Source organism: Alexandromys fortis, unplaced genomic scaffold (genome assembly GCF_014885135.2).
Source record: "Alexandromys fortis isolate MF-2015 unplaced genomic scaffold, M_Fortis_MF-2015_v1.1 scaffold_210, whole genome shotgun sequence".
In the NCBI taxonomy this organism is placed as follows: domain Eukaryota; kingdom Metazoa; phylum Chordata; class Mammalia; order Rodentia; family Cricetidae; genus Alexandromys; species Alexandromys fortis.
The window spans coordinates 238,670-260,517 of NW_026068101.1; the positions used below are offsets into that span (position 1 = coordinate 238,670).

Here is a 21,848-nt window from a genome sequence, read left to right on the forward strand (position 1 = left end):
TCTAGAAGCAAGCAAACACTTTTCTTGCAAATGCTTACAATACCTCAGACAGAAGCTGAAGGTTCCACAGCAACTCCTTGTCTAGCTCTTCTTCATTCAATACATCATCATCTATAATGGCAAGACAGCACCATAAAAGAGTCATAAGTCCATGGATATATGATGCTAAAATATTCCTATTTTATATTCCCTAATAGTTCAGAAACTCTTTCAGGGAGACTTAGGTCTTCAAAAAAGTGAAGTCACCACACAGGGAAATGGAATCAATTTTTAAGAAAATCAACAGGAAGTGGCAGTGCATGCGTTTAATCCCAACACTCGTGAGGCAGAGGTAGGTGGATCTGAGTTTGAGGCTAGCCTGGTCTACAGCGTGAGTTCCAGGACAGCCAGGGCTATGCAGAAAACCCTGTTTCAAAAAAACAAGGGAAAAAAAATAATCAAAACTGAAAATCAATAAACTAACTAAGATTCCTGCCAAGTGACATCTCACAAAAAGGCTGACATTTTCAAAGTAGCTCTGGATAAGTGTTTCATAAAAATATTAGTTTAATACGGCATGACTTCAAAGACACATTGTGTGTTTGTGTGAAACAGAGACACAAGGGTGTACACCTTTAATCCTAGCACTCAGGAGGCAGAGGAAGATGGATTTCTGTGAGTTCCAGGACTTTTAGGGCTACATAGATAGATAGATAGATAGATAGATAGATAGATAGACAGACAGACAGACAGACAGACAGACAGACAGATAGATAAAACATAAATACTACCTAATTCAGAATATGTTGATATTAACTGAGTTTTAGGAGTGAAGAGAGACTTTATCTAAAATCACACAGAGAGAATAATGAGTTTTCCTTTTTCTGACTTACTCATTGTAAGCTGTGTTATAACTCCGTAGCAGTGAGGAACAAAGAGCTTCAAGGATTCTTCCGGGCAGCACTGAAAATGTATTTGTATAAATAAATTGTCATTTTTTTTGATAAATACTCGAGTCACAAAATATGAAGCAGCACTATTTTTATTGGCAAGATCAATGTGTCTTAGTAACAAGTACTGACGAAATGATGAATTAAGCCCATACCCATCACTGAAGAACTTGGGTAGGAAGACAGAATGTTTGAGGACAACCTGGGCTACAAAGCAAGACAAAAATAAAAATACAATAGAACTTACCTTTACAGCAGCACGGCACATGTCTGCTACCATGCGTCCTGCAACTCTTGTTTCAAATATATGAGAAACAGAAAAGTTAAAGACCTTCTGAAGGGCTACCTGTTGATACAGAAGATAAGCACCCAAATCAGAGTAATTCTTTAGAAATTAACCACCTTGTAGAACATTAAAGAAAATAATACTTGAACTACTTCAACAGTAACTGAGAAGTAAAATGTTCAGGTCTCTGTAATAAATCTAACTGAAACAACACTTGGGAAGGCTGACAAGACAGCTCTTCAAGTGAAGGTGATTGGCATCTTTACCTTAAGTTTGATCCCTAGATTCATATTATAGAAAGAGAGAACAGACTGTCAAGTGTGGTCCTCTGACCTCACATGCATGTACAGTAGCACACACACCCGCACACAGAGAAGGGAGTGGGAAAACAAGGTAAGGAAGGAAAAAGTTAAAAGACAAACAAAAAGCATTTGAAGAACAATGGCTGATTTGAAATAGAAATGTGATGTATCATTTACAGCAGATGGAATCCAAATGCAATGCAAACACCTTGATAGAACAGAAAATTCTGTGGGTATCTATTTCTTAAAATTTGTCATTCTGACAAGTATCAAGTACAAATTGTTATATCTACTTTAAACAATAGAAACATGCCAACCGTGGGGCATGTTGCATAATCCCAGAAACTGGGAAACTGAGACAAGAGGATCATTGTATATTGAGACCAGCCTGGGATGCACAGCAAGTTGCTGGCCTGCCTGGGATGCAGAACCAACACCTGTCACAAAAATAAAACAAAATGCCAGGCAGTGGAGGGGCAAGCCTGTAATCCCAGCACTAAGAGGGGCAGAGGCAGGCAGATCTCTGTGAGTTTAAGGCCAGCCAGGGTTGTTACACAGAAAACCCTATCCTGAAAAAAAACTATACATACATAAACAAAACAAACAAAACCCCAAAGACTTGAAGTGATGGAGGAAGGTCATTGGTTAATTAAATAAAGAAACTGCTTGCCCTGATAGGTTAGAACATAGGTGGGTGGAGTAAACAGAACAGAGGAAGAGGAAGTGAGCTCAGAGACGCCATGCTCCCCTCTCCCGGGCAGACACGATAGCTCTGCTCTCTGAGACAGACGCAATGAACTCTGATCCAGGATGGACGTAGGCTAGAATCTTCCTGGTAAGCGCACCTTGTGGTGCTACATAGATTATTAGAAATGGGTTAAGAGGTTGAAACTAATGGGCCAGGCAGTGTTTAAAAGAATACACTTTGTGTGTTGTTATTTCGGGGCATAAGCTAGCCAGGCGGCCGGGGTGCCGGGGACGCAGCCCCGCCGCTCCTATTACAACAAAGAAGTCTATTTTAATTGTACAGTGATATAAAAAAAATCTTAACCTACATAAAGGAATGGATTAACAAATACAAAAGTGAGAAATATGTCTTGTTTGTTAAGAGTTGGTTTATGTTTACTTCTTTTGATTCTTTATAGTCTATTTTTGCTGATGTCTGTGTTTCTGTTTTTGCTTGAAGCAGGGTCTCATGTGGTCATGCTGCCTTGCGGATGATACTGAATTCTTGTATTTCCTACGTCCTCCTCTCAAGTGCTAAGACTAAAGGTAGGTGTGGCAGCTCATGATTTAATCCCAGCATGGGGGTTGGCGGCACAGACAGGCAGGGTCTGTTGAGTTCAAGTGCAGTCTTGTCTAAATAGTGAGTTCCAGGAGAGCCAGAGCTACATAGTGAGACCCTGTCTTGAAAAACAAAGCAAATGCTAGGACAATGGGTGTGTATTAATTACTATAGCTAACCTATACTCATATATTCCCTAGTAGGTGTAGTATAGCTTAGCTTTTAATCAAGATGATCATGTTAAATGTTGATTAATCTCAAATGAAGGAAGGAAGGAAAGAAACAGAAAGTCATTTTAAAAACCATATACCCATAGCTATGAGTCACTGTCAGACGAATGGGTACTTTAGGACATCAATTTTAATCCACCATAACATTATTATACTGAGGATATATAATTCCTATTATGTGATGGCATAATTTTTAAAACTTTTCTCCTTAATTACTTTAAATTACCAATTTAAAAAATGTAGTCAATGTCAGGCAAGGTGATGCTCCCTTATAAACACAGCACTTGAAGGAGGTAGAAAGATTGGCAAGGTCAGTCTGGGGTATAGAACAAATACTCACTCACTGCCCCTAATCACACTGTACCATCAACTGAGAATTAGTAATCCTCTTTACAGACACTTACTATATACTGTAGTCATTAACACTGATTCTGAAGTCAACAATAACTTACACTTGTTCAAGCTTATCTAATGCAATTATTATTCAGCTAACAACTCTCTATGCTTAGAAACATTAGAATCCATGCATTAACACTTCAGTTTTAAACTGCAGACACCCGGGAGGCAGGGAGGCAGAGGCAGGTGGATCTCTGTGCGTTCAAGGTCAGCCTGGTCTACAAGAACTAGTTCTAGGACAGCTAGGACTATTACACAGAGAAACCCTGTCTTGAAAACCCAACCAACCAATCAACCAACCAACCAAACAAACAAACAAACTTCAGAGTCACTAAAGCAAAGTTTGAAAATGTAAAATACACGTCACTAAGTAGGTAACTTTCAAGAACACTCCTGGCTGCACACCATCTGTGGGAGAAGAATACATGGCAATAAGTAGAATCTTTTTACCCCTCCACACACACACACACACACACACACACACAATGATTTCTGAAAGCAAGTGTTTCTGCAAACACTTTGCAATGAGGACCAAAATGTTTCCTAAAATCATCACTTGAATAGAAAGGATAACTGGCAATGTGCACGGGCTTAAAAGGAGCTGACACTCAATGCAAAAAAAAATCAACTAAACAAAAAGACTGGAATTACTTTTTGCAGTAATGCTCTCTTACCATAAATATTTCTTTGGAACACTGTGTGAGGATTGTACTAAACGTAGAAGACAAACCCAACTCAACCAAACTCTCCAAGTGGGTCATTTTCTCAGTTTCTGTCTCTTCCCTTGTTTGCTCCAATGTGCTACTTTCTATTAGTCCAAAGCATCTAAAAAACACAAATAAAGCATATTGTAGAAACAAAAAAACTGGGGACAGTCAGATAACCTTTATTGCTATTATTATTCAAGACAGATCTATTCAATTTCTTCATGACTCAAAAAGTCTTTTTTACTTTACATTATCAACTTCAGATTTGGGTAAAATATAAATAAAAAGTTACAGCACAGAAAGAAATCACTTTCTAGGAAAGCCCTATCCACATCCCACCCCCTTTTAAAGCTACTGGAGAAAAAATAGGACTGAGATATCAACATACCTGTCCATAAATTGTAAGACGAAATCCTCAAATTCAGCTGTGGCCGAACAAAGTTCTTTTTCAATCTGTAACATTGCAATGTAGAAAAAAAAAATACAAATATATTTAACCTTTCCCCTCTGAACTAATGAAATTTAATTATGACCTAATATAAAATATTCCTGTGTAAGTTTTTGTGTTGGATACTGGGATAAACACCATAACTACATATGCTAATCCAAAGCCACTTCACTGCTTTATTTGAATCAAGGCAACCACCAACTCTGTTATCAACCCAATTTTCAAAAAGCTGTAAAAGACAGTGTTGAACTATTTCACATCCAAATGATACAAGTAACAATATGTTTACAAAAAAGAAGCTACACTTGACAACCTCAGGATACTGCTTTCACAATGGAGGGTTGGGTAGGCTGGCACTTCTAGTGTCTAGTATCTAGTACAGCATATACTATTAAATACACTATTAAATATTCCACAATGGAAAGACAACCTTCCATAACAAAGAAATACTTGGTTCAAAGGTATCATTGTTGAGAAAGTATGGAAGTCTTAAGACTTATGCTTGGCTCCTGCCCATGGGCCACTGAGTGACTTCCTTGAGGTAATGATATACAGAGAAGTGCTGTAGTTAAAAAAAAAATAACAAAACCAAATTTTTCATTTCTGATGGGGACTGACCCCAGATCCTCGTGTATAATAGGCAAACAGTACCATATTTTTTATTTATGATTTTTATTCAATTTTTGAGACAGGATCTTGATATGTAATACAGGTTCTCAGCTTTCTGAGCCCTGGGAATGTGCACTAGTGTGCACCACTACACCCAGCCTCCCTGTCCTTTTAGTAATTCTACTTCCTAGAACCTATCCAAAACTGCTCTTGAAGAAGCAAAGATTACTATGCATATACGGTAATAACACATTTCGGTTAAGCCTTTTATAGCCAGAGAGCATCCTTACTTCTGTGAGGTCATTTCTTTCTTGCAGTACAGATGAACAATCTACTAAAGGCACCAGAGTAGAAAATGTTCCTATAAATTGGAATGTGATCTATGGGAGGAGATAAAGAATTTGCAATATTAATTCGTAATTCTATTTCATCACAAATTATGCCAAAAGCTAAGTACAAATATTCTAATTATTTTAGGGGAGACCCCATACTGACCTTTCAGGTATTTTTCACTTAGAATTAATTTTTGTCTTTCTGGAGGTGATGGGAAAGCAAAACTAGCTAAAGTAAACCTGAAACTCATGATGCGGCCAAGGATGAACTCAAATTTATGGTGGTCTTTCTAGCTCAGCCTACCAGATACTGTGAGAGTAAGCCACTACACCCGCCTCTAAAATCAAACATTTTAAGATTCCTAACAATTAACTAGCTTTTGCTTTAATAAAAAAAAATTAGAACAAAATTTATTCCCATTGTATACTGAGAATTATATACATGGTTCTCAAATCTTTAATCATTAAAAAGTTACTTTGTCTTCCTCTTGAAAATGTAACATTAGAGGGAACCACTAAAATGTCAGAGGATAAGAAAAAGACAGCAAAGTAGTAGTAAATCGGGAGAAAATGTGTAGAAATAGGAGATGGACTTATATATCCTGTAACTTTTCTGTTGTTATTCATGTGAGAAGATGTTTTTGTTATTCTGAGACACAGTCTCACTATGTAGCCCAGACTAGTCTCAAACTTGACGTAGTCTCCCAAGTGCTTGGACTGTGGGTTTCTATCACCATGCCCAGCACCTGTATCCTGTAACTTTTAATCATACTCTCTTGGTTACCCATGTAGATAAAGAGGGCAAGAGATGCCATCCTACAACTTATAGTATGTCTAAGAAAAACTTGAAAATATAATGAGTTTTAAAATATCACCATTAAATATATGCAAACTAAGGAAAATTACTTACAAAAGAAGGTATTAAATAAATCAATTGTGTACAAATCTCAACTTAAGCATTAACAATATAACTCTGTTCAATACAATTTTACATTGAGCTACATTATCATTTAAAGATATCCAACTAAAAAGAAAAGATGTCTAACTGCAACAAAACATAATCGTCGACAGCTCACCATGCATTTACTAAAGTCATTTGGATCCACTCCAGGCAATGCTCTCATTAACAGAGGTAGCATGTGTGTTGGACCTTCAGGGAACCATTTGCCACCTGATACCAAACTTCGGGCTACTCCAATGACACAACTTAATGTGGCTGTGAGCTGATGAGGTTCTGTCAATGTCTCTAAAGCAGGATATGTTCTACAGATTAGAAGAAAATACAGTTTCGAAATTAAATATACTAAGTTCATAGACTGCATTTTCCTTGTAGATTACAGACGGCAGAATGCTTAGAGTAGAGATTTCCTACTAACACAAACAGATTTACACACATAAAGGAACAATACAGATAATATTACATATTCTAAAGCCCTGTCTCATCTTGTCTCCACACAAGACAAGATGAGTAAAAAAAGAGCATAAACTAAGATTTTCATTGTTTCAGCCAACTTAACCCATATCATATTGAACTAAGAATGACAAAAGTGCAAATATTCTACCCATTCCTCTTACAAAACAAAATCTCAATCTCTTAGTCTTTTTCTTTTTCTGAGATAGTGTTTTATGTAGCCCACGTTGGGCTCCAATTACCATGAAGCTGTGGATGGCCTTGAGTTTCTGCTCTTAAAATTGCTGGAATTACAAGCCTGTGCACCGTGTCAGGTTTTCTCTATGCAGTGCTAAGGGACTCAACTTATAGCTTTGTGGGTACTAACAAAGGACTCTACCAAGCCACATCTCTCCACTTTATTCTTCTGAGACAGCCTCACTGAAATCAGAGCTCACTGACTGGCTACACTGGTCAGACAGCCAGTCCCAAAGATCTTCCTGTCCTCACCTTTCCAGAACTGGAGTTATAGGTACCTAGCTTTTTAAGTGGATACTCAGGATCTTCATCCAGAACTTCAATTATTTTCCTCTGAAAATCTACTTTGTAGAGAAATATGCAAGCATCTTAATATCTATTTATGCAGAAAAGGCAAATAACAGTAGTATCGTTCATTTTTTTGATTTAATTATTTTTATTCATGTGTACAGCTGTTTTGCTTGCAGGTATGTTTGTTCAGCACGTGTGTGCCTGATGCCCATAGAGGCCAGGAAAGGGCACTAAATCCCCCTGAAACTGGAGTCACAATGGTTGTGAGCTGCCATGTGGGTGCTGGGAATAGCAGCAAGTGAGCATGTGTCCAACCCAAGAGTACTGTCACTTTTAAGTAGGGAAAGAGAGAAAAGAACAAGCAGTTTTTGTGCTGCACACCTGTATGCTCAGCACTTGGGAATTCCAAGGTGTGAAGTAAGGCTGGGCTATAAAATGAGACCCTGTCAGACAACAGAAAGCACGGGCTGGGTTGTAGTTTAATGGTAGAGTTTGCCTAGGATACACTTGTCCACACACCAGGTTCAATATTCAGCATAGAAAAAAAAAAAAACCCAAGTTAATGCCTTACTGTAAATTAAAAAAAAAAAGCAGAAACAATATTTAACTCTTATTTTGAGAATACAAAACTCTAAACATTTCTTTTTTTATATCTCCATTTGCTTATTTCATTTTTTTAAAAACGATCTACTTATTTATTACATATACCGTGTTCTGCCTGCATGTATGCTTACAGGTTAAGAAGGGGGCACCAGATCTCATTATGGATGGTTGTGAACCCCCATGTGGTTGGTAGCTGAGAACTGAACTCAGGTTCTCTGGAAGAACAGCCAGTGCTCTTAACCTTTGAGCCATCTCTCCAGCCCCTGCTTATTTAATTTTTGACAGAGAGACTCACTGAGTTGCCCAAGCTAGCCACAAAGTCCTGAACTCAACATCCATGTTTCTTAGCTTCATGAGTAGCTAGAACCAAAACTATGCACCAATATACCCAGCTTACTTTGATTTTTTTTTTACATTTATTGTTTATGTGGTCTGGCTACATGTGTGTGTCATCAAAAGACAAAGAAGTCAGTTCTCTCCATCCACAATGTGTATTCCAGGAACTAAACTTAAGCCATCTAGCTTGGTGGCAAGGGCTTTTATGTGCTGAGTTATAACACCAGCCCCTTACATTTAAAAAGAACTCTGAGGCTGTAGGGCTGGCTCAGTAGTGAAGAGAGATTGTTATCCTTGCAGAAACCAGAACTCAGTTTCCAGCCCCAGCAGCACACTATACCACTTGTAACTCCAACTCCAGAGAATCCAGCACCCTCGTCTGCCTCTGAGTCACCTGCAAGTGCATGCTCATGGACACACATAAACATACATACACATACAAGTAAGCACGAATTGTCTAGAAAAATAACAGGGTTTTGTCCTTGGTTTTGAGACAGGATTTCATGCTATAGAGCCCTGGCTTACCTAGAACTCACTACGTTAATTAGTAGAATGTAATTTTAGAAAGTAGTTTCAACATAAAAAAGAAATGAAATATAACTGATAGAAGACAGTGATACATGAAAATAATAAAGACAATAAAATTTTCTTCATTAATTCTCTATTCCATTCTCAATATTTACTAACAATTTTTTGTTTGTTTAATACAAACAAAAAAGTCATAATTTACGAGTAAAAGCCTGGGTATTATGAAATAGATAAATGATCTAAAATATGCTAGTACCTTCAATTTAACTTTTTCTTGTCAATAAGCCTTTAAAGTTACCAATTCAATCAAGTTAAAACAATTTAACTTTTTCTTGTCAATAAGCCTTTAAAGTTACCAATTCAATCAAGTTAAAACAAAACAAAACACCTTGCTTCTCCTCTAAGAACAGGTGAATATAAATATCAAAAACACAAAAACACATGCCACAGGCAAAAAAGGAGAACACAAGAAGAAACAGGTAAGCTATGACTGAGACAGCAACCTACAAAGCTAAACTTACCTTTCAAGCACAGGGGGTATTACTAACTCAGGTCTCATGAGTGCAAGGTTCTGCAGAGCCTGGGCTGCTTCTAGACTGCCAGTTTTACTAAACATGGCCAAGAGGACAGGCTGAATAATGCACTGTACAAAGTCTGTAACATCTTCATCAGTAAGCTTATGGCTGTCAGGCACAGGAGTTAACCAGGAGGGCTTCTTATATCTTTCACGATGTAATCTCCTAACAACGCTGTTTGGCAAGCGCTGAAGGAGTTTCATTAACTTGTTCTGGAGACACAGAAACAATAGGTTCTAGGCAGGTGCAACTTTCCAACATAGATATTTAAGGTTCCTCTCACTCAAGAAAAAAGAATACTCCGAATACAAAGAACTGTGTGCTCTAATCACACAGAAAGACATACTATACCAACTATCCAACAGTGACCTCTAAATTCAAGGATTTATATTGTTGTTTTAATTTCCTTTAGACGGGGTCACACTAGTAGCACAGACAAGTTCTGTCATCTTCCTACTACAGTCATGTACCTCACTGCCTTGCCTTAAATCCACGTTTCAAACGAGTTTCTAGTCACATACTGGGGGCACACACTAATAATTAGCATCCAGGAGGCAGAGAGACATGGATCTCTGATAACTCGACATCAACCTGGTCCACACAGTGAGTTCTGAAAGTCAGGACTACAGAGTGAGAGCCCGTCTGAAAAAGGAGGAGGAAGGAAAGAGTACCTTGCTACCAAATAACAGTTTTTAAAAAGCCACTTTAATCAGGCAATTAAAAGACAAAGCTAAAATAGCTGACAAGATAAAATTCAAACAATGGGCCTATGCTTTCACGGCATTATTTATTATCATGTTCTTGCCAATATTCAGCATTTTGTCACTAATAATCATGTAGCATCATCATATTAGTTTATTTCTATATGTCTTGTAAACACAGTGACTCGAGTCTAACCATTTACACAGAGCCAAAGCTTTTAAGAAAGACAGGAAATATTATAGTTCTAAGATGAGCAATAGGTAAATACGACTATATCTTTAAATCGTCAAATACTACAATACAAACTAAGCACACTTACCAGCCAACGCCCATTATTTGAAGGATGATAAAAAGATGTGATGCTATTAAATAAACCAGCCAAATGTTTTTGTACTAATTTACTTGGTCCACCCTGTCCAGACCAGGAGAGAGAGAGAGAGAGAGAGAGAGAGAGAGAGAGAGAGAGAGAGAGAGAGAGAGAGAGAGAGAGAGAGAATGTTAGTTTATACTGTATATGGATGGATCAGTAGCTCAAACTCTATTACAAAGCTTTAATGTGCGACCCCTTCATCCTAAGAGTTACATCCCTAAATCAGTCAAAAACAACTCCCTAGTGAACTTTGCACTCATCAGTTTAAAACATTCCAATAAACATAAAAAAAAAAACTCACTTAAATTTAATTTTAGAACTGAAAAAGTGCCACCTTGCAACTTAGGGGAATAGTAGATGTTACTGTTCTTAAGTAAAGAACAAAGATACTGTAATTTAACACAAAGACTATCAACTTGATGTAATAATCAAGGATGATGGCAATGGGGGCTAGTGAAATGGCTGGTAAAGCGTTCAACCCAGACACACGTGATGGAGAGAACAGACTCCCCCTTGCTGCTCTTTGACCGTCACATGGATACTGTGCCTCCCATGTACAAGTATACAATTTACAAAACAAAACAAAAAAAAAAAAAACACCACAATGGCAACATAAGGCATATAAAGCATTTCTTAAAATGAAACACTGGAAGCCCGCATGCCTTTAATCCCAGCACTTGGGAGGCAGAGGCAGGTGACTGTGACTCTGAGGTCAGCCTAGTCTATAAAAGCTAGTTCCAGGACAGGCTCCAAAGCTACAGAGAAGTCCTGTCTCGAAAAACAAAACAAAACAAAAAGAATCACTGGGTAAATTTCTCATTGTATGAAAAAAAATTATACAACACACACATTTTTATGAGGCATACTTTAATTCAAAAGAAAAATATTTTTATTTATTAATCTCTTATTAACACAAAATAACCAATGGTGGGAGGGAACTGAAGGAAAAAACAGCATTCATCTAAAAGGCTACACAGCATGGGTGCATGGGTGTTCATTCTCCAGTTTGTCTCATAATGATTTTTCAACAGCATGCGAGACAAATCATCAAATTATGTTCAGGAAGGGTATACTAGTTCATACTTATAATCCCAGGCGTGGGCAACAAAATCAATACAAGTACAAGGGCTGCCTAATCTACATAGTCAATTCTAGGTTAGTCAAGGCTATGTAGCTAGACCCTCCCTGTCTTAACCATCCCCTCAAGTCTCAAAAAACAAAATAAAACAACAATAACAACAGAAAATTGTATTAAGAACATGCCCTCCCACTCAAATGAAGCCTATGTCTGCTTCTCAAGATAGAAACCAGAAGAGGTCAACTACTCAAGAAACCACAGCAACACTCTATCACAATTTTCAAATTTCTGATAGAATAATTAGCATAACTTTTTAAATTACAACTTCACATTAAAAAAGAAGTTGCTAATGAGAAATATGTGGGAAAACAGAGCAAAATTAATTCAATATTGACGTTACCCAATCAGTGAAACCTCCAAAATAAACAAATATTTTTTCTCCTTTGAATATTTATAAAAAACTAAAGTTCTCTCTATGAAACAATGGGGGAATTTCAATTTCTCACAGTAAATCTGTATAAACATTCTGATTTTTCCACAGAAACACTATCAAACACAGAATAACAATCAAGGTACTATAAGAATTAAAATAAATCCTATAATTTTAATATAAAGCTGCTCTAAAAGTGTATTTATAGTTGAAAGATGACACTGAAATTCATATGGAGATTTACAAGTGATGGATCACGACCACATTACAGATACAAGAATTATGAATAGATATACCACATCAGGAAATAGCTGAATTGCATCATATACAAAGCCCTGGGTTCAATCCCCAGCAAAAGTGCAGGAAAGGGGGCGGGGACAAGAAGGAAAGGGGGAAGGGACAAGAAGGAAAGGGGGCGGGGACAAGAAGGAAAGGGGGAAGGGAAAGGGAAAGTGAGAGGAGGAGGAAAGGGGAAAGAGGAAGAGAAAGAAAATTACTCAACAATCAAGTGACCAACCAAGTTATTAATATGGGCTTGACTCAGCATGTTAAAGAAAATACAGGTAAATTATATAAAACATAGTTTATTACAAACCATCATTGCAGTGATCCATATTACAGCATGTCCTATATCATAAGCATTTGTTAAAAATCTTGGGACTAACACTTGACTGCTTCCCACTGGGAGGTTCAGGCTTCTCAGAATTCTTGTAAATATCTTTTAAAGCAAAACAAAATAAACACAGGAATAAAACGTTTTATAAATATCAAAATGAGCCCTTAAACAATTAGGTGAGTGTTAGATATTAGTCTTAAATATACCTTCATTTTTTTCATGGGACTCTAAGCAAAATTATGAGTGTCTAGTAATTTCCTTTATTCTTTAAAAAGTAAAAATTAAAGATTTATTATATAATGTTCTGAGGTCACAGGCCATAAATATGAAGCAGTTAAATTCATGTATTCAAACAATGACACAATTTATAATTAAACATAAAAGAAAAAATGAAGATGCTGATGTCAAACATGAAGCCTTTTACTTTGTGCACACACACATTACTTTCCCACGCCCCCATTCTACACCAAGGACACCTGACAGCAGCAGCCCTAATGAGAGTGTCTGGCAGGCTACTTCCACTCTTCAAATCTTGGAGCTGCCTTCAAGTCCTCCCTAAGACTTTGTCTGCTAGGCAGCATTGTAGTAACTGTATTTTAATGTAATTGAGTTTATATTTTAAAGCTGTCATTGCTGATAGAAGCCCAAATGAGAGGAAATTGGGGCCTACCTCTGTCCCTCAGTTTTTAAAAGTTAACTACAGTCTTGCCCAAACATCCACTCCCACTTCCTGCAAGACTTTGCCAGAGATTCTACTACAGCTGAAATAACACACCTCTAGCTCTTTAGCTTTAATTACTAAAAGAAGGGGAAATGGGTAAAACTCTGGAATGCAACCTAATTTAGCACAGAAAATTCTTTGGAAGGGGTGAATTCACGATTTTCCTAATAAATTTAACATTTCATGGTATTCCCAATAATTACTACTTTTTAAATTATTCATTCTGAAAGTTATAGTTCATGGACTTCATTGTAAGACATATATAGTACTTGACATTAGGGTTAAAAGAAAATTCAGGGCTGGAGGGATGGCTCAGCAGTTAAGAACAGTCTTCTCTTCCAGAGGTCCTCTGAGTTCAATTTCCAGCACCTACCCGGTGGCTCACAACCATCTATAACTGTAGTTCCGTGGGATCCAATGCCTTCTTCTGGTGTACAAATGTGCATACAATCAAATCACACATATACATAAAGTGCATAAATAAATAAATCTTCAAAAGAAATTCCCCTATTCACATGTTAGTATCAGGACTATGACATACACATCCAAATGTTATAATTACCTTTGGTACATATGGATCCCAGTCTATGTATCCTATATTATCTGTAGCCAATCGAGCAAAGAGATTTACTAATTGCTGAAAGTAAACAAAAATAAGATAATCTTAAGTAGACATATTTGTTGCTTTTAAATGTCAGTTATAATCTTATTCCTTTATGTTCATTTGTTTATTTCTTGGGATGGTTCTTGTACCAAAATTGTCTTGAGCTTATGATCCTGTTGCCTAGGTCTCCTAAGTGCTGGGATTACAGGTGTGTGTAACCATGCCCTGCTCCTCATTTGTTCTCAGCAATCATTACAACAATATAGTTTGACTTAGATTTTTAAAAACTTGCAAATTTAGGATCTGACTCATGCCACCCACTAAAAATCAATTGCAATGAAAATGCCCCTTAAAGCATTATGCACAATTAAAGTTGAAAGGAAAATTTATACATATATCTCCATCAAATTTCAACAGTACCTATGTAATTACTAACTAAAGCAAACACAGCCATGCACTTTATAATACATGCTTGTCTACTTCTGCTGCTGCTGATTTACCTATGACAAAGGCTATGTTTACCCTCAAAGTTCAAGTGACACCAGTTGAGTCACCAACCTGGGTATTTCTCCAGTCCCTTTCTACCTCCTGATGTTTCTAAACCCACCATGATGTTCCTATAATTGAGCCAGAGCTGCCGAGCACATACAGCCACCAGGAAGTTCCCCTAGGTGGGGGTGTTGTGGAGGTTACCATTTCTGAGAGTCAGGTTAAGGTTAAGTGCTCTGTGGTGCTGAAGGAGCCAGGCCTCACTCCCAGCCTGGTGCAGATGGCAGAGGACCTGCAATCACCATCTACACACTGAGCTCTTCACAAAGAATGCTCTGGCACCTCAAAACCAAAACAAAACACTCAGAGCTCCAGCTCCAGGGGATGCAATGCCTCTGCCTCCTCAGACATCTGCACTCACATGCATATACCCACACAGACAGACTGACAGACCGACAGAAACACCGCATTATTTTAAAAGGAAGAAAAAGAATTAACCATAGCATTATTAGCAGAAATTCTAAGAAACAGAAACAAGTTCTTTACTAAATGATTTATTTATGTCCAATTTTAAAACTATAAAAGGGGGAAAAAAATGGAAGACTTACCCCCTCCCACTGTGGGAGATTCTGCACTGAAACCCAAAGGCCAATTAATTCATCAAACCAAAGTCTGAAGAAAAAAAGCATTGTTATGAATAGCAAGTGACTACAGAAAGCAGTTCAAAACCAGGTACTCTTTATACTTCGAAGTCTACTTTACTTACTGGTAACCACACAACTTAGAAAAAAATGATACTGAAAGTTTCAAAATTAATGGAACAAAGGAATGTTTTTTGTCTGAGTATTCCCTCTCCTCTTTATTTGTGATATACAATGTAATCTCATCTACTAAATGTCCCAAATTATTAATTACTGTCCACTCCCCCCCTTTTTTTCCCAAGACAGGGTTTCTCAGTAGCTAGAGAACTCACTGAGATCCGCCTGCCTCTGCCTCCAGAATGCTGGGATTAAAGGCGTGCGACACCATTGCCCGGCTATTGTCCACTCTTAACAACTGTCACAATTTTCTCCCTTATGTTGTTTGCCTTTCTCCTTTTCTGACATTTTTTCCCATTATCACCTTTTCCCTCTTCTGATTTCTTAAAACCATCATTTTCATTGGGCTTGTCATATAAGCATTCCTTGTTTACAAATACACAACTGCTTTAGCCTTTATACTTGAATACAATAAATAGAATCAATGAGTTGTACATTTTTTTTAGCTCCTTGCTAGTTCTTGGTATTGCTGTATTCTAGAATATGTCAAATACGCACACTTACTTAAAACCTTTATGATGCAGTTCTGGAGGAAGGGAGGTAGGAAGAAATATTTCAAAATAAGTGATGGCCTTTTGCATTGTTACATCAAAAGGACACATTAAAGGCCGCCATTCTTCTAACATTTCTGCTGTTGCATCTGCTGGAAAATATCTTAAAAAAAAAAAAAAAAAGGTTTCCATGTACCTGACAATTAAAGTAAAACTCTACAACACTTACATATGACTGACAGAAGGGGGGGAAGCCTAGAAAATCAGCACTACATGTCCCGCACACATAAGTTCCTAGGTTTGTTCCCATCAGCAAAAGAGAAGAGTCTTGTGGGAGAAAAGAATATACTTTGTAAGATGCCACACTAGAAATGTCAAGATATCCCACAATAAGACCACATGTATATGAAGACAGAATAAGTAAATACTCAACCACATTTAGGAGAAAGGAAATTCTTTTCCTCTAGCAGGACCCCCAGAAAGATGCTTTGAGGTTGAAAAAAAAAAAAAAACTGTTCCTTAAGTTGCCTATGAAGTTCAATATGGAAAATATGATTGTGGTTTTGATTTCTTTTTGTTAAGTAACAGCAACTGAAAAATTCTTAGTAAAAAATCAAGCCTATGTAGGGGATAAATAATCAATAACTATTAAGGCAGAAGCATCAGCCCAGAAATATCTGAGGCATTTTAGATGAATCTCTGGGAACCATAAGATGCCCCTACTCATACCAGAGGGGAGTGGGAAGACATGGTTCTACAGAATCTGATATTCTGCAATTCCATAAAACAGCCAGGAGCATACTTGTGACTTAGAGACTTAAAACTTGAAGTCACCCCCCCCCTCTCTCACACACACACCCCATACACAGAGTGAAGATAATGATTTAAAGAGGCCACATGTGAATTGCTAAATGCATATGAAATGGTATAAAGAAACTGGGGAGAGGTGCATACTTATAATCCTAGCACTGGGAGATAGAGGTAGTATGACCAGTAGTTCAAAGTCCACATGGCAACTTGAAACCCTGTTTCAACCTCTCAATCAATCAATACATCTATCAATCAACATGAGGTATGAAGTACTATATCTGACAAATTTGAATTCTTCCCAAAGAAGTCAACTTATAAGTTTGACCTATACAGCATATTAATAACCTATTAGATTTTCATGATGCTTTGTTAAATTAAAAAGCACTTTATTTTATATAAAAAATAAAATTACATTTTGAAAATATTTTTAAAAATTATTCATTTATTTTTATCTTATGTACTTCAGTGTTTTGCCTGCAGGTATGTCTGTACAAGGGCATCAGATTCCCTGGAACAAAGTTACAGATAGTTGAGTGCTGGGAATTGAACTCGGGTCCTCTGGAAGAGCAGCCAGTGCTCTTAACAGCTGAGCCATCTCTCCAGTCCAAAATTACATTTCTAATAACACTTCTATTGAGTTCAGGTACTAATGTAACAGATGCAGTTTAAAACAAAACCACCCATCACTGAACTATGCTCTACCTTCAAGGGCCTTGTATATCAAATTCCCCTTCCTAATTTTTCAGAGTCAGTTCTTAGCAAAGTAATACTAATTAAAAACTTAAAGGTCAATGAATAGCACTACAATATCAGAAACTATTTATACCTTTAACTTCCTCTTCAAAGTACACTAAAGATGAGGAAATAAACTGAGAGCTACTTACGGTCGGCAGCTTTTCACGAGTGTTTTGAGAACATTTTCTACAGAACTGGAGGAGAAAAAGCCATGTGATAAATTACACTGGAGTATTTGAACACAGCTAATTCTACAACCCATACCTCAAAGATATATATATATATATATATACACACACACATTCAGATATCTGTTTACATGTAATAACTAAACCTTCTCTTTGTTATAGATAGAATTAAAGGGATAATCTACCTAGATTTCTTAAGCTGATTTTTCCTCTGCCCTCATTTTGCTCATTTTTTTTTTTAAACAAACATTATACTGGAAAAAGGATAAATCCCTTTCAGTTTACAAAGTGGATAACAACGGCCATATTTAACACACTCAAAGTAACCCCGATGACTGGAAATTCTAAATAGTTATTTCTATATTAGTGATTTTACATCAAATATAAACTGGAATATAATATATATTGTGCTTTTACCAACAACCAGTATAACTCTTGTCAACAACTTTAAAAAGTTTTTTAACCCTCCAATGCATTTTACTGCTAGTAAAATTATCAAAGACGACCATCTGTTTGAACAGCCACTGAAAATTAGGTGAGGAAAATGAAAACCTCACATGAATGTCAATGAAAAGGTCATGGATATTGGTTTAAATACATAACCAGTATAGAATGTTTAAGATAGCAACTAGACCACAGTTAAAACTGGTCAAATGCAAACAAAACAAAGGGGTATCATGAACTAAAATTTAAAACAAATCTGTGACTACTTACAGTATGGTAAACACTAATAAAACCAGAAAAATGCCCAATATTCAAGGATAGGACAGGGGTATTAAGGTTTCAGCCATTTTATCATTAACTCTTCTGAAATTCAAGTCCAGCGGTCTGACCAATTTCTCTGAAAACTTAAGAACTAAACTACAAAGAGATGCCAAGGAACAGAATAAAACAAGCTCTGTATAAGCACCTAATACATTAGGTAACTTCAGTCTAGAAGGAGAACTGCAATCTTGTTATTAACTAACTGCTGTAAACAGTTACTTTTACTTTCAAACTCCTAGGGGAGGGGGAAATCAGAAAGTACTCAAAGGTGACCTTTACGCCAGAAAACAGGGGCTACATCAGGAAGCACTGTTCTGATCCCCAGAGAACGGCTCTTTTCTCTCTCACACAATTAGGAAAGTTTACTGGGGATCTATGTTTGTCTAGTGAAAAAAGAGGGAGTTGGGGATACACTTTTCTCTAGTTACTGAAGGATACCCAATGTGCTTCTAATAAGGCTGTTCAAATGTGCAGAGATGCTTAACCTTCTGTCTATTTGCTTACAAAACTCAATAAATGCTTTTCCTCTGGGAAACAAACAGCACATATCTGGGATCTTCTTTCAGTTTGGATTGAAAAACCAGTTAGTAACAAATTATACAATCAACATGTAGGTTTAGAAAGCTGCCCAGTTAATTTAAGATCATACTTTAAAGGTGAATTCTAAGGAAAAGGAAAAGACACATGACCCTACCGCTTCCTAATGTCTGTGCTCACATTAACTTTCCATTGATTTTACTAGCTTGGTGGCAACTGGTTTCAGATTTAAGTGGTACAGAAAACCTGCTGTTTCTCCTAAATAATTTCCTACACCAAGAAACTATCCTAACATCACAAACTATTCCAAAAAACAAGTCATTAGAGACTGCACAGCTAAGTGTTGCCTTCATTCTTGAAACAGACATGGAAGTTAATGATAACACCTACTTCTGTAACTTGCTGTAGGGTAGAGGGTTGTAGAGTGTGATCTCATTCATATAAAGTCAATTCCAACCCCTTCTTCCACATAAGGCCTGCACCATGGAATTTATGCTCTTTATTCAGAAAAGGGTACAATCTCTCTAACCTGTGATATCTGTATAGTGACCTTTTGTGACTCTTGTAATCTCTCAAGATGAAGGGAACAATGTTTCTGTTTAAAAATAAAATAAAAGGTTAAGGCTAGATGCTACTACACCATAGCTTACTAATTTTTCAGCGGGATTGACTAATCACTACATACTTTCCAATTATTGGAAATTTATAATACTAGACTGATAACTCAAACTGCTGACTTTTTTTAAAGGGATCTACGGAGTGACTAAAAGCTTTCGATGGGGTATCTCACATCCCATTTCCTCTTAGAAATTCTGTGTTCACTTAAAAAATAAGGCCATGGAGTACACAGTGCTTTGATTTGAGCCTAAGGGTCAGACCAATCTAAATTTGAATACCAACTCCACTGTTTCTAGGAGTGTAATATTACAGGTTAGTACTTTCCATTTTGACAAATAATACCTACCCTTTTATAAAGCTATCATAAAAATTAGCTGAGATAATATACTGAAAGCTGTTAGATAGCTCAGAATTATTTAGTAGGCACCACAGAAAATAACAATTATTAATTCATACTTTGAAAAAATCATTATACTTTTAATTTCATAGAAATAAAAAATTGTTCTCATTTTGCTTCAACAGCAATTCTGCCTATCAGTCATGAATTTATGATTCAGGGCATCACAGCAAAATGAGAAATGTCTCTTTAACCACACAAAACGTGAGTCTTAAGCTTTTGGTCCTGTTTAAGTCCCACGTGAATTTTCCTGTCTACATCCAATTTCCTCATGATGACACTAATTGTACTCTAACTGTACCAGGGAGTTCAACAGCTCCTGCTTCTAATTACTAAAACGTGAACTCCAAAATCATAGAGGTTTTTTTGCTATCAAGATAAGATTACTTTTGGGGGCTGGAGAGATGGCTCAGCGGTTAAGAGTATTGCCTGCTCTTCCAGAGGTCCTGAGTTCAATTCCTAGCAACCACATGGTGGCTCACAACCATCTGTAATGAGGTCTGGTGCATACACACAGACAGGATATTGTATACATAATAAACAAACAAATAAACAAACAAACAAATAAATAATAAAAAGATAAGATTACTTTTTATTTTTTAACTACTTTATGTATATGTGTACTGTCTGCCTGCATGTCTCTGTATCACTGCAGGCCTGGTGCCCATGGAGATCAGAAGAGTATAGGATCCTTTGGGGCTGGAGCTGCATACAGACGATTCTACGTCACCATGTAGGTACTGGGATTCAAACCCATGTCCTCTGGAAGTAGACCTGGTGCTCTTAATCACTGAACCATCTCTTCAGCCACAAGATTAACTCTTAAACCCCCAAAACACATATATATTCAAAGTAAGACAAAGCCCAGAAGTACTCATAGCCTCAACAGAACTAAATGTTCTTGTCAGGTAGTTCTGTTTGCTTTCTTCACATGTGGACTGGGAAACAACAACAATGGCAGTTCTACCGTTACCTCTTTAAACTCCTAAGAGTATTTTTTTCTCTAAACAAGTATCTATTTCTTCATGTAGAAGCCAATGTTATCTTCTTTTTCTAAATCTAAACAAACCCACTCCTAGTCAAGCATTTTTCCATCACCCATCTTTCAAAATCTAACAATGTCCAGTTATACAGATAGTCATTAGTCACCTTTTCAGTCATTCAGATTATTTTATCAGGTATAAATAATTACAATATACCACCATCATCATATCATCATTGAAGCAATGTCAGCACTAATTTTTCATTAAAAGTTTTCATAAAAATATTTCTCTAAAATAAAATGTAACTGTAATTAGACTTTGATCCCCTAGAGCTTGAGTTGTGGGCAGTTGTGAGCTGCCTGACACGGGTGCTAGAAACCTAACTCGGGTCCTCTGGAAAAACAGCATGTTCTCTTAACTGTGGAGTCATCACTCCAACCTGTGAATTCTTTTAATTGCTCTAAAAAGATTGGTTATATTTGTTTTTTGAAAAATCCCTATAGCAAAAACACAACTTTTGAGAGAAATATTATAAAGAACGTTAACAAAATTCAATTACTTATTCTCTAATTCTTGAATAAACGTAGAATAGTTTAAAAGTAAATACAATCTTCCTCAAGTATTTTAGAAATCACTGCAAATACCATGTTAATAATCAGTGTTTATTGATTAAATAACTGTGAAAATGACTTAAGTGACAGGGAAATTACTTTTATCATTTCATTATTTATCAAATTTTGGGTCCAATCATTCATGAGCAGTAAGAAAATCCAGAGTCTAGAATGTGTTATTTTTATGTAGTGAATGGGAAAAGAGAAGAATAAGAGACATAAAAGTGATGTTAACCATGAGAGTACTAATGGCCCTCTGTAAGCCAAGTGTGGTGACACACACTGTGATCCAAGCCCTGGGGAAGCAGAGGCAGGAGGACTATGAGTCTGAGGCCAGTCTGGGCTATATAGTAAGATCTGTCTCAAAAACCAAAAGCAAA

General features: G+C 36.8%; 1 protein-coding gene across 1 annotated transcript in view; it reads right to left on the reverse strand.

Annotated features, from left to right (window-relative positions):
* Positions 1-21,848, reverse strand: part of Psme4 (proteasome activator subunit 4) — a 123,203-nt gene that overhangs the window by 64,408 nt on the left and 36,947 nt on the right. The window contains exons 4-17 of the mRNA XM_050123880.1: positions 17,519-17,563; positions 15,838-15,987; positions 15,124-15,187; positions 13,985-14,059; positions 12,681-12,803; positions 10,527-10,619; positions 9,452-9,717; positions 6,601-6,787; positions 5,483-5,572; positions 4,524-4,588; positions 4,103-4,253; positions 1,177-1,275; positions 873-942; positions 44-111 (exon numbers count right to left, since the gene is read on the reverse strand). Coding sequence (XP_049979837.1) covers positions 44-111; positions 873-942; positions 1,177-1,275; positions 4,103-4,253; positions 4,524-4,588; positions 5,483-5,572; positions 6,601-6,787; positions 9,452-9,717; positions 10,527-10,619; positions 12,681-12,803; positions 13,985-14,059; positions 15,124-15,187; positions 15,838-15,987; positions 17,519-17,563 — 1,546 coding nt within the window. The remainder of the gene's footprint in view (positions 1-43; positions 112-872; positions 943-1,176; positions 1,276-4,102; positions 4,254-4,523; positions 4,589-5,482; positions 5,573-6,600; positions 6,788-9,451; positions 9,718-10,526; positions 10,620-12,680; positions 12,804-13,984; positions 14,060-15,123; positions 15,188-15,837; positions 15,988-17,518; positions 17,564-21,848) is intronic.